Source organism: Limanda limanda, chromosome 18, assembly GCF_963576545.1.
Source record: "Limanda limanda chromosome 18, fLimLim1.1, whole genome shotgun sequence".
In the NCBI taxonomy this organism is placed as follows: Eukaryota; Metazoa; Chordata; class Actinopteri; order Pleuronectiformes; family Pleuronectidae; genus Limanda; species Limanda limanda.
Window position 1 is genome coordinate 4971547 of NC_083653.1, and position 13421 is coordinate 4984967.

The window sequence follows — 13421 nt, forward strand, 5'->3', positions numbered from 1 at the left end:
ATGAAGTGTTGATAAATTCCGTCTAATCGCTGCATTTCCTCTCTGCAGGTGTTGCTTCCTCTGGCAGATCAAACCTTTAAGAACCACTGTCTCTACTTCCTGTCCACGCCCAGTAAGAACATGAGCAGCTGCGGCTGTGCCTCCAACAAAGAGAAGGAGATGGTCACAAGGTACCGAACGCAAAGCAATGCACTATTCTCCTCTGTCAGGTTTATCTGTTTAGCAACTTCCTCCCTTTTGACCTGAATGTGCATATTTTCATCAAACCATTTTCTTTTTCTTGTGCTTTGCATTGATTCTCTTTGCTTCCAATTCTTTTCTACTCTTCTTCCGTTCTTTTCCAGCCTGTTCTGTAAACTGTCAGCTCTTGTCAGACATAGGATTTCTCTCTTCGGTAAGGCCGGACTCGCCTCTGTCTGTGTGCTTGTTCCCCTTTGAATCTCTTCATGTCTACAGTGAGCTTCTCTCTTACAGGGAGTGACTCGGCAATGATGGTGAGCTGTCTGCACATCATCACGCACTCACTCGACACCAGGTAAGTAAGGTGTCGGCCCTTCTTCATGACGCCGACCATTTCTGTCCTGAGCATCACTTTACGAATTGAAAGGATTGTTTGTTGCGTTGGAAACGAGTCCGTTGTGCCCGACACTTTCCTCTCAGGACAGTGATGAAGTCCGGCTCGGAGCTGGTCAAAGCAGGGTTCAAGAGTTTCTTCGAGAACGCGGCCGAGGACCTGGAGAAGCTGTATGAGATGTTGAAGCTGGGGAAGTTCATGCAGTCGCGGGCCCAGTTGAAGAGCGTGAGCCAGAGCATCAACTACGTGACGGTGGCGCTGCTGCCCATCCTCACCGCTCTGTTCGAACACATCAAGACACACGAGTTCGGAGTGGACCTGCTGTGTGAGTCTGTGTGTTCATAGGCGGACATGTTTAGCATTGCTAAAATAAAATATAATAAATACATAAAAGAGAGAAACAGAAAAGTTCATGAATATTTATGAAGGGTTATATATTCAAACCATCGAAAAACAAATAAGACCTCTGTGTCCTTGTACAAACATGTATTCTGAAAATATAGATATATTTTGGATTGTAATCTCACGATTTTGGAGAAATAAATGAATATTTAATGTTTTTTTCTTCCAGTGGATGATGTTCAGCTTTCCTGCTATCGAATCCTGACGTGTTTCTACTCCCTGGGAACAGGAAAGAACCCCTTTGTGGAACGGTACGAGCACAAACATCCGTTAAACTCAGCAACAAGATTTTAATTCTACACATGAGCAACTTTGTGTGTTTGAGTCCCTGGTGAAGATGAATAGAAGCTGCCACTTCCATTCCCTATGAGCATTGGAATCAAGGAAGTGTGAAATGACGAATATTCGTGCTGAGCTTTTCATTAGCTCGTGTTTGACAAATGCTATTTCAAAGTTGCTCATGTACTCTGGTTAAGGGTTGAGACTGCGGCCCGATATGATAACAACACTACAAATGAATATTTTTCATGAAAAACTATTAAAAGAAAAAGGGTTTTATTACCGAATGCAGCAGACGGAAGAGAAACACAAGAGTCCCGTGAAACGTCTTTCATTAAAACACACAATTTTGTTATTATTATTCCCCGACTTGCTTTTTAGCACCGATTTAAAAAAAACTCCCAGAATGTGCTGTGGAAGGGAAGCGTCTTCACCTTGAGCTGAGTCGAGCTATAAAACAAGCAGTGAACAGGTTTGACCCCGAACCTGAGCTCGGCTGTCTGCTCTAAATTAATCCTGATGCCGTGTGGACCTCGATAAATGTGGATGTTGAAGGTTGTCCTGACAACATCTGCTACCAAGGAGCACAGAGCTTTTTTAAACAGAAACAAAGTTTGAAGACTTTACCTTTGCTTATACGATGCACCAATTTCCTGTTGGTGTGTTTATTTTCTTCATTTTACATAAACAGCGTATACATGTATACAGTATGTATATTATTATATGTTCAGGCATCTTCCTGTCCTGGGTGAGAGTCTGGCCACCTTGGTGGGGGCCATGCCTGTAGCCTTCCTGGAGCCCCACCTCAACGCCCACAACCCAATTTCTGTCTTCAACACCAAGACCCCCCGAGAGAGAGCCAGTGAGTCCCCACTCTCCTTTTAAATTTACATCCTCCTAACGCTGTGAATATGCATGTTTAGTTTTTATTTCTCATATTTCCCAGTAACCGTTTGTCTCCTCCAGTTCTCAGCATGCCGGACACGGTGCTGGAGATGTGTCCGGAGATGCCTCGTCTCGACCGGCTCCTGAAGGATGTGAACGACGTGTCGGACGCTGGAGCTCGTTACAGTGACATGCCAGAGGTCTGAAGGGGCGATGGGGGGGGATTTGAATGCATGCAAACTTATCTGAGGTGAACTGGAGCCACAAAAACATCCACTACCTGATCTGCTATTGATTTGCATTGATGCAAAATGGAGGATGCAGGGATTTACATGAATTTTGACCTAACTCTGTACGTCTCTGTGCCAACGACAGCTGTGGACGTTTCATTTAGACGTGAAACAGTATATTAGAAACACCTCGAGGGAGTTTCATTACATTAGTTCCCATTAGTGTTGTATCTGGATAAAATGATTACAGTTTATATCCAAAACATCAAAGGTCAACTTCAAGGTGAGACTATCATACTCTGCAAAAAACCTTTTCTGGCCGTGAGTCCACACGACAACTCAGAAGGGAGATTGCGACCATATGTCTTACAACTTGAGTTGTAGGCTGAGGCATAATTCTAGTTAAAATATTTTACTTTCTATTAGTGGTTTTATCATATTAAAATGCCAAGTAATTGATTGGGAAATAATTTATTTTATTCCAGTGAGTGCAGGATGGTTTTATTATTGATTCTCAATTGAAAATGAACAGCTAAAAAGATTTAAAGACACTTAAACACTATATAAGTGCACATAAAGTTGAATTATATCATGTTTAGGAATACAAAAAATGTAAGTGCTAAATAAATTCAAACCTGAATAGCATCTCATGTTGAGACTTCCATTAACTTTTCAAGACATAAATACTTACTATACGTACAAGAATTATTTTGAAATGTAATAACAAATATTGTATTTTATTATTGTGGAAGTTATGGCAAATAGTCTTGGATTTATAATATCAAATAGGAGTTTCGGTGCTAATTATAAGCCGATGATCATTTCTGGCCTCTTCTTCCCTTCTGTGATCCTGACCTTTAACCCTAAGCCTGTGTGTCCTGCAGGTCATTGAGGTGATCCTGCCCATGCTGTGTAACTACCTGTCCTACTGGTGGGAGAAAGGCCCGGAGAACTCCCCTCCTGGTGCCCACTGCTGCACCATGGTGACCTCTCAACACCTCAGCATCATCCTGGGAAACATCCTGAAGATCCTCAACAACAACCTGGGCATCGAGGACGCTCCCTGGATGAAGAGGATCGCAGGTGGGGGACTCAAGTCAAAAACTAAATTTTAATATTGTACATCTGACACCTTTAAAATCAAGGATATATGTCCTATATTTAATTAACTGATTTTAGAAAAGTTACTGAAAACTCTAAAAGTTATGAATGTAGTTTTATATTTATATCCACACAAACTCAGGGGAAGCGTTGGCATCTGTCCTTCCAGACACTTGATTTATAATTGAAAGCATCCGTCCCCCTGTTGAGAATAAACACATATATTATTGTCTCTGTCTCCAGTCTACTCTCAGCCAATCATCTGCAAGGCTGGAGCAGATCTGCTGAGAACCCACTTCCTGCCCACGCTGGACAAATTGAAGAAGAAGACAGTGAAGGTGAGAGCTTTAAATACACTGAACATGTTTTTTACAATTCGACTTTGTCTCGGCTGCTTCGTGGAAACCTGTGGTTCAACTTGTCTTGTATTTAAGAAGCTATCAGGAGCTAATCTTAGGACATTTTGTTGAGGACGTTTAATCCACTGAGTTGATTCCAGATGATAAACTGTGGCTGTGCTGCAGGTGGTGTCTGAGGAGGAGCTGCTGAAGGCCGACAGTAAAGGTGACACTCAGGAGGCTGAGTTGATCCTCCTGGATGAGTTCGCTGTGCTCTGCAGGGACCTGTACGCCTTCTACCCCATGCTCATCCGCTACGTGGACATCAACAGGTACTACTAACATATGATGATGTATAACAACAGTGAAATGTGCGTGTCTTGCTCACTGTCTTATGTTTCTGTCTTTCCTGCGCTCCAGATCTCGGTGGTTGAAGGAGCCGGACGCCTACTCCACTGAGCTCTTCAGGATGGTGGCTGAGATCTTCATCCTCTGGTGCAAGTCACCTGTGAGTTTTCACAGTTTATATAAAACAATATAAATGGTCTCTAAGTATTTAGATCCTATTTAACCTATTGTCTTTGTCCTCTGAATACAGAACTTTAAGCGTGAGGAGCAAAACTATGTGGTTCAGAATGAGATCAACAATCTGGGCTTCCTGACTGAAGAAGGCAAGACCAATTTGTCCAAGGTAAATACTGTATGTAGGATAACACTTACACATACACAGGGATCAGGGGAATATGATATTTTCTATATTCTCACATCGTGTTCCCTATGGAGAGACGGATCTCTTCCTTTTGGATGAAATCTCTCCTGATGTCATGAACACAGGAGATCGAGCAAAGTACATCTCAGTCCTCTCTTGGTTTCATTTGGATTCATCCCACTTCTCCCTCCCCTTCACTCTGTCAGCACTTTGGAAAAACACCACCTCAATTATTCCTGCTGGCATCCCCGACCATGCTGTCCTTGGCTTCAGAGACACAAGTCCACATAAGCACTTTTCCTGTGTTTTTAATCATTTCCCTGTCGTTTGCTGCTGAACAAGTCGAGCGTTTGGATTTGAGATCGACCAGAAGAGTTCTCACATCTTAAATTTCCCTCTGCTTGGTGGATTTACAACGTAGGAGGTTTTACGTGGATGCTTGTCTTCGGCCATTTATCTGGAAGTTGACAGTGTTTGGTCCGGCAGCTTCTCAACAGCCTGCCACCGGGAGAAGTTGTTGTTTATTTGCGTTGGCAGAGTCGGATCGTTTATTTATTTGCACTTTTCGTGTGTTTTGACGTGATCGGTCACAGATTTACTGAATGTTGAGGCAGTTGAGGTCTTGAGTTTGTGGTTTATCTGACTCAGGGTTTTTAAGGTCGAACACACTTTCCTGAGCCCTGAAGCTCTTATTATAGACAATGGTGCCTGTTTAAAACAGAGTAAAGAAAGAGTAGAATTGTCGAAATGCTGCAGAGAAAAAACCATCACAGAGGAACTTCTTTAGTAAACTGTGTCTCTTCTTGTAGTCAGGTGGGGACCAGGAGAGGAAACACAAGCGGCGTCGTGGTGAATATTATTCCATCCAGACGTCTCTGATCGTCGCTGCCTTGAAGAAGATGCTGCCCATCGGCCTCAACATGTGCACCCCAGGGGACCAGGAGCTCATCTCATTGGCCAAGATACGCTACAGTCTGGTAAGCTGACGAATTGAGCATTACGTAATCTTCATTTTTAGAATAGTTTTTTTGTAGAATAGCTTTTTCTATGCAGGAGAACATATAATCTTTCTCTTATTCCTCATATCGAGTCTTTTCTCAAGTTATCCTTGGTCTCATAATTTGATTCATTGATCATTTTAATGAAGTCGAAGCTCTAACTAAGTTCATCATTAAAAGTTCCTGGACTGCAAAGTTATTATCTTCTATCAGAAACACTTATGACTTATTGAAAGCTTCAGTCTGTGGATTAATCACAGAAAACTGTCCTGATACAGTGAAGTAATTAACACTGTTACCAAATGTCATTCTATTTCTGGTGGAGCAGACAGTATTTAAAGAATAACTCGTTTGTATGCACAATAATGAAATATCCATACTGCTTCATCGTTTTTCTGTTCTGATGAATTCCCCCCCCCCCCCCCCTTCATAGAGAGACACGGATGACGAGGTGAAGGAGCACCTGCGTCAGAATCTCCATCTCCAGGACAAGGTAAGTTATGATAGATGTATTAGCACGAGTATAACTCCCTGTGGTCTATTTATGGATTTGATCGCTGCTGTGTTATAGTCTGATGACCCAGCGGTGCAGTGGCAGCTGGACCTGTACAAGGATGTGGTGGTGAAGGGCGAGGGACCCGCCGACCCGGAACACGCGGTGGACCGAGTCCAGAGCATCTCCGCTGCAGTTTTCCATCTGGAGCAGGTGAACACACGAATATCTCAAATCTGTAAGGTTAAGAATTCATGAAACAATAATGTGATCCTCAATGAATAAAGAGGTGAAATCTTATTAGCCTACCAGAGAACTGAAAACAGCCCTCTCTCTATATATGGATGATGGGTCTATCGTAGGTGAAAAAGGTTTGGGCCTTGTGGTCAAAACCGTCTTTGCAAATGTGACATAAACTAAACGATCGCATGAAAACGAGACCAACAGATAAATGCATAATAACAATTGGTGTCATTTGCAGCCTTGTATATAAAACCAAGATAAAACCACATTATCAAAGTCTATGAGGAATCAATCTGTCTGCTAAATCCTGCCCGCTGAGGACAGTAAAAACTTTATGGACGTTTTAATGTCACAGGTAGCTCCTGGTGCTGCAGATGGTCAGTGAGACAGATGATCAATGTGTTGATGTGAGGGAGAGACAGTGGGACAGAGGGAGCTGAACTCAGCTTTAACAATGCAGCAACAGAGCAAAACACAAAGTTAGAGGTCTTTCACGTTGTGTAAAAACCCTGTTGTCATTATGAAACTGTAGCGTATGTAGTAGCCTCTTTCCAACACATGCATCACCCGTCTGATGCTTTTCATTGTAACTATTGTTCTGTTCCAAACTTTTGATTTCCTCATCTCCCAGGTGGAGCAGCCTCTGAGGAATAAGAAGTTAGTGTATCACAAGCTTCTGTCCAAGCAGCGGAAGCGAGCCGTGGTGGCTTGTTTCCGGATGGCTCCGCTCTACAATCTGCCCCGGTGAGTTCTCCTCACACTCACAGATCTGATATATGCAATGTCAATATTAAAATATTGACGTTATCTATTTAATCGACCCTGTTAAGACGTCGCTGAGTCTCGATCTAACCGTACATAACAACCACCAAGTAATCACAGGGGGGGGGGATGGGGCATTTCTTTCTTAATTGTGTGCCCATGTAAAACCCCTCATCACCTCCCTAACCACATTCTCTTCTCTGTGTTGTTGTTTTTTTTTTTTTGTTTTTTTTTTTGGCATAACACAACCTCATCCTCCCTCAGATACAAAAATAATAATTACTTCCTGAATGGATATCGGGAGGTTTGGCTGGAAAGGGCATTCAAAGCCTCCAGCTTTGACCGCCTGTTCTCCTTGCTGACGGTAAAGTGAAACTACGGGGCGAATGCTTCATCTGTCCCCCCCCCCCCCCCCACACCGCCCCCCCCTCCTCATCCCTTCCTTTCCATCCACCAGGCTGTGGACCGACCGCTGCCTAGCAACCAGTTGTTTCTGCACTGTTGATTCTGATTGGTCAGCTAGTGTGAGCCCCAGAATTGACGGAAACAAAGTGATTTGGAAAGTGGAAAACGTTTCATTTCAGGTGAACCCTTAAGGAAGGAATGAAGAAAGAGAAGAAGAAGAAAGAAATCTATTAAACACTGTACGACTTTGACGAGTTGGCCAGTTGGTTTGTTTCAGTAACACATACAAAGTTGTTTTTGTCATTTTGCTTCCTCCTATTATTGAACTTTTTTAAAGATCTGTTTTTTTATCTGACATTTTGCCGAAGGTTATGCAGTTTTTTTCAAACACAACTTTTTTCAAGGAAAGTATTTTGAAGTCTTGAAAATTACCAGAAAGAAATTCACGTTGTTTCACAAATCCACTGATGTGTTTGAAAACTGCATTCCCCCCCCCCCCTCTCCAAAGTGTGCATGCTCTCTAATGAATTTCACAAACCAGATGGAAGTAACTGCAGTTCCCAAATGTGACCAGTCAGAAGAGCCAGTGGGTCCCACATTGACCAATCACCACCCTGCCTGAAATGCACTTCCTGTAACCCCTTCCTCCTCCCTACATCTCTCCTTCCTGTTTCCTCCAAAAACTCACCAGAACCCACCCTAACGCCTCTGTCCCTCCCTCCCCACTCCCCTCCATTACTCCCCACCTCCCCTCACCTCCCCCTTCCCCAGGCATCGCTCTATCAACTTCTTCATCCCGGCCTATCAGAGACTTTGGATAGAGGCAGAGGAGTACTCCTTTGAGGAGAAGCTAGTGCAGGATCTGGCAGTAAGTACTGGGCTCGCCTTGCCCTCGCCCTGCGTGCCCTGCGTTGGCACCCCCCCTCTGCCAGTCCTGTCTGCCGAATGCTTCTTTAGCTCAGCGCCTGTCGAGCCTTGGGAGCACGCCCGGGGGGGGAGCTCGCCCAAAGCGCCCAGGGGCCCCCGCTCGAGGCGTGCCAAACCCTTCAAACAGAGATCCGTCAGGGGTCAGAGGCTGCATGACCAACTCAAGAGACACAGGCCCAGCGCCGGCGCTCACAGCTCTAGAAAAGCAGGCCTTGCCTTCCTGACAGCAGCGGTAAGGAGGGCCTCTCTCTACAGTAGCAGACTGTCACTAGCTGTTGGCTGTTCCGATCTGGATCCAGTTGTCTTTTCACTCTGTAAGTCTGTAGTGTGAAGGTGGCGTTACGGTGCGTTTTGTGGCTGTGACCTCAGTGGCATGCTCGCGTAGTCATGTGAAGACCACATTTCATTTTAGATCTTTGTGTCAGACGTGCAGAAAAATTCATCTAGACACCGAAGCTGTGCCATCACACCAGAGTTAAAGACGGCTTTTCGATATATATATATATATATAACAGCTAAATCATTAGATAAACTGTTGTTGTCAGGAGAGAAGAATAAAGTTAATTGTCAGTTTCTTAGTTTGGACTCTTGCAGGTTTGTGTTGCTGTGTTGGTTCCTCAATGTCCGACTCCTTTACTGTCAGGTTCATTCTTCACGTTCAAAGTCATGTCACCCAATGGCTTTCTGCTTGCATCTGTTTGCTAACATGCATGAACTAGAGACCTGGTTCCACTGTTGCTCATCACCCACTCTTTACTTCCTGGTCCTGTCTTTGCCCCGGATCACCAGGAGAAGACAGACATTCATCTGCATGCGCCACCAGCTGGTTGTTAATGACTCATTTCAGTGTTTTTTGACAAATTATCTGTGAGTTTACGAAAGATAAAGAAAAGATTTGAAGAGTAGAAGCTGTGCTGGGGTTGTCGGATGAGACTTGGGCGGAGCTAACTGTTTACTGACCTCTGCAGAAAACCCCCATGAAGATTGTGGAGGAGGAGGAAGAGGAGGTGGCTGAGGTCCAGCCCGACCCTCTTCATCAGCTCATCCTCCACTTCAGCCACAACGCCCTGACAGAGAGGAGGTGAGGGAGATAAATCATCGAGCTACAGCTACTGAGCATTTCAAATTCTTCATGCTTCTGTTGTAGAATAAGATGAAACACAACGATACACACACAGTAATGCAGAATGACATGAACTTACTTTTTTTTCCAGTTCCTTGGAACAAGATCCTTTATATATTGCTTACGCAGACATGATGGCAAAGGTAGTGAACTTTCAAACTCTGTTCATCGATACATAATTCTGGTAAAACTCTACTTTTGGTGAAATAAAACGAAACTCGAGCTTTGAACGTTGACTTTTGTTCTCAGAGCTGTGCAGAGGATGAAGAGGAAGAAGAAGAAGAAGGGAAAGAAAAAACGTTTGAGGTACTCACGTTCATTCACAGCGATTTAATCACACTGGTTATAATGTCTCTTATTCTAACTCTCTGTGTTGTGGATTTCAGGAAAAAGAGATGGAAAAGCAGAAGATCCTGTATCAGCAGGCGAGGCTGCACGCCCGTGGGGCGGCGGAGATGGTGCTGCAGATGATCAGCGCCAGCAAAGGTCATCATTACATACACAGCCGATTTACACTTGCATCTACTATCTTCCTTATCAAGATGGTCAGGGCAGTTTAAAGGGATTGATCGTTTGATAATAATTTAACCCATAACATCCAGATTCCATTCTTTTTGCAGAAGCCAGGATTGAATCTTCAGTTTCAGTCAAACCTTCTGCTTTTCTCCCTTTTCTTTATTCTTTGTAGCCTCAATTACATTCATAAATTTGTCTGAAAGTTCTTCTTCTCTTGCCACCAGGTCGTTTGGGCCCCATGGTGACGTGCACCCTCAAACTAGGGATCTCCATTCTAAATGGAGGCAACGTGCACGTTCAACAGGTCAGAAAATACGGCTGAACAATTCAATATTCATCTATTTATCCGTCTTATTCCTTCTTTTATAATGACAACAAGATAATGTTCTGCTTTTATTGCAGAAAATGCTTGATTACCTGAAAGAAAAGAGAGATGCAGGGTTTTTCAAGAGCCTCTCAGGACTGATGCAGTCTTGCAGGTACTGGGATCAAACTGTTTCTGTGCAGAAAACCAAAACATGAATTCTGTGCAGACGTCAAGTGCTTTTATTTGACTCTTCACTCGTTTCTGTGTTTTCTAGTGTCCTGGACTTGAATGCATTTGAGAGGCAGAACAAAGCGGAAGGTCTCGGCATGGTGACAGACGAAGGGTCAAGTAAGTGAAGAGAATCATCGGCAGCTCGGTATTCTACCTCTTTTCTCCTTTTAGACTTCAAGACCCACTTTCACCGTCTTGATGTTCATTAGATTCCTGTTTCAACGCCAGATTTTTTACTCTGGATCCCAAAAAACACCAAAATGTTCTCCCTTTTTTTCTTCTCTCAACTAATGCTGAACCATGACAACTTAATAACCTCATTCTCCTTTCAAAGCACCTATTAAACGCTATATTCCCAATAAGTAGGAGTGTTTGGCCTCAGTAGTGGGAATAATCAAAATTGCATTGCTATCGATGTGAATTTTGATCATTGAGAGCAGTTTGCCGCCTGCGCCTCGGCCGGGAAGTCACTGGAGTCGTCACTGTGGTGTCTTTAATATTGTCGTCTTTAGTCAAGAAGCAGGCGCAAACCCCATAGACTTCGGATAAAGATGGACGACACAATCAACTGTATGAAAATGAATCCAAAATATGACGGAAGATTGGAGCTGACGTGTCGTTCTTCTTTATTTACAATCTATGAGAAAAAGCCTAATTTACTCTAAAACACGTTATTGTCCAGCTTATATTCCGAGGATATAGATCCAGAACACGCAGACATGGTCCAGCATTAACACCAGAGCTTCTTCCCTCCGCACCAAACATCCACCCGACGCTCTTCATCTCAAACTATGTCCCGTCTCCTCATCATCCTCTCTCCCCACCCCCACCCGGGTTCTGTCTATAACAAATCACTGTTACTACTCGTGTCTCTGTTCCTGAAGTTTTTCAACCATGACTGAATTTCTTATTCGATGCTCATCTCGTTAGATGCAGCAGAGACACGACCGAGGCCTATGATCCCCCCCCCCCCCGTCCACCCCCCTTGTCTAGAACAGTTTTTTTAACTGCATGACTTTGTTCTTCACCTCGTACTCAACATAAATGTATAATCATATCTCTTTGTATTGTAACTCAATGTCCTCTCTTTTTACTTATGTCTTCGTGTATTGTTTGTCTCCTTCCCGTCATTTTTAAAAACTCCCATCGATGGCAGACCACGGTAAATAGAAAATGTAGATCATGCTGATATGGCTCTGCTTTCCCCTTGAATGTCTCCTCCATATCTGTGGTCCATACTCCCTGCTTTATTTGGTCCCCCCCCTCCCGCCTCCTCCCTCCCAGATGTGTGTAGGGACAGATGTGTGCATGCTCGGCAGAAGAAGGCTCATGAGAATATCCACCGCCTGTTCCTTTGTGTGATATTTGTTCCCATTTCCCTTCATGTTAACAATTACTAACGCAAATCCTAATACTGATGCTGGGTTCTGTCTCCCTGAGGCTCAGTGCTCAGCGCCCGAGGGTTTGACTGAAGCAAAGCTTTGTCTTGCTTTGGACTTGGGGCCTATTTCAAAAAGCTGGTTTCCATACATACGTCCAAACTTTCACATGTTTTTATTATCTGCTCTCAGACACGTTTCTTTGCATTAATCTGCAGAGTGGATCATCAGCGAGAATCTGTAAAAATGTTTGTCCGCTGCTTTTTATTTTTCTCAACAGGCCTAATGTGCGGCCTGCATGTGAAAGTTATCAGGCCGCCTCCAGCTTATGGAAATGTCCTAGAGTTTCGCTGTCTATTGTTGAGAGCATTTGTTTTACGAGACGCACTTTGGATTCAGTGTTTTGAATCTAAAGGCCCTGGATCTCCGTCATGTTCTGAACATGAAACCTGCTTGCCTCATGTTAATTGCTTTTGAAGGGGAGATTCAAACATAAGCACATCTCCTCATTTAGAGGAAACACAGACTGAAATAAGCCTTGTGCATTGGTTCAGCTGTTTTCACCAAGGTGTCTTTTCTCTCAAGGCTCCAAGGTACTTCAGAACGACGAGTTTACTAAAGATCTGTTCCGGTTTTTGCAACTTCTCTGTGAGGGGCACAATGGAGGTGAGGTTGAATTTATCAGTTTGTCTTATTCTGTATGAAAGAACCGAACAGCCGATCATGAGAGAATGAGAAAGGATGAGAAAGAAGTGTTAAGATCGAGGATTACAAAAATGTTGCTCTCTGTCAGATTTCCAGAACTTCCTGAGAACCCAGACTGGAAACACAACCACAGTCAACATCATTATCAGCACTGTGGACTATCTGCTTCGTCTGCAGGTGAATAAAACACACTTTGTGATATCGTCGTTGTCATCACATCACACATTGTGTTACTCGGTGTTCCTTTACCACTGTTTCCAATGCCCTCCCCCTCTATAGGAATCTATCAGTGACTTCTACTGGTACTACTCCGGCAAAGACGTCATTGATGAGACTGGAAAATTCAACTTCTCCAAAGCTCTCTCTGTAGCCAAGCAGATATTCAACTCACTGACTGAGTATATTCAGGTAAGAAGCTCAGACGATAAAGTGGAATCTAAAGAATAAAGACTGAATTATCATAGATCACCTCTCTCTCTCTCTCCTCGTCTCTCAGGGCCCATGTATTGGGAACCAGCAGAGTCTGGCTCACAGCAGACTGTGGGATGCAGTCGTCGGCTTCTTGCATGTGTTTGCCAACATGCAGATGAAGCTATCACAGGTACACTGAAAAAAACAGTTTTCTTGTGACAAATACTCATTGTATAAGTGACCCACTGTGGCTCTATAGTACAGAAATTACAGTAATATGCATTGAGGTAGTTAAAAAGTTAGTTTTTCACTGCACTTAGTAAAGGTCATTGTCCCATAATCAAATGTAATGCTCCTAATAAAACATTTATGAGATACATTTGAAGAAAAAGAAAACGTGTAC

The 13421-nt window shown here is 43.5% G+C and overlaps 1 protein-coding gene across 1 annotated transcript in view; it reads left to right on the plus strand.

Annotated features, from left to right (window-relative positions):
* LOC133024835 (ryanodine receptor 3-like) overlaps positions 1–13421 on the plus strand; it is a 93419-nt gene that overhangs the window by 68901 nt on the left and 11097 nt on the right. Inside the window, exons 62-89 of the mRNA XM_061091999.1 lie at positions 49–170; positions 345–394; positions 475–535; positions 661–899; positions 1146–1227; positions 1987–2117; positions 2222–2340; positions 3255–3453; positions 3715–3809; positions 3996–4141; positions 4230–4317; positions 4408–4500; positions 5328–5495; positions 5950–6009; positions 6088–6222; positions 6884–6996; positions 8191–8578; positions 9315–9427; positions 9561–9612; positions 9719–9775; positions 9856–9955; positions 10210–10289; positions 10388–10464; positions 10567–10635; positions 12471–12568; positions 12696–12784; positions 12887–13015; positions 13104–13208. Coding sequence (XP_060947982.1) covers positions 49–170; positions 345–394; positions 475–535; positions 661–899; positions 1146–1227; positions 1987–2117; positions 2222–2340; positions 3255–3453; positions 3715–3809; positions 3996–4141; positions 4230–4317; positions 4408–4500; positions 5328–5495; positions 5950–6009; positions 6088–6222; positions 6884–6996; positions 8191–8578; positions 9315–9427; positions 9561–9612; positions 9719–9775; positions 9856–9955; positions 10210–10289; positions 10388–10464; positions 10567–10635; positions 12471–12568; positions 12696–12784; positions 12887–13015; positions 13104–13208 — 3258 coding nt within the window. The remainder of the gene's footprint in view (positions 1–48; positions 171–344; positions 395–474; positions 536–660; positions 900–1145; positions 1228–1986; positions 2118–2221; positions 2341–3254; positions 3454–3714; positions 3810–3995; positions 4142–4229; positions 4318–4407; positions 4501–5327; positions 5496–5949; positions 6010–6087; positions 6223–6883; positions 6997–8190; positions 8579–9314; positions 9428–9560; positions 9613–9718; positions 9776–9855; positions 9956–10209; positions 10290–10387; positions 10465–10566; positions 10636–12470; positions 12569–12695; positions 12785–12886; positions 13016–13103; positions 13209–13421) is intronic.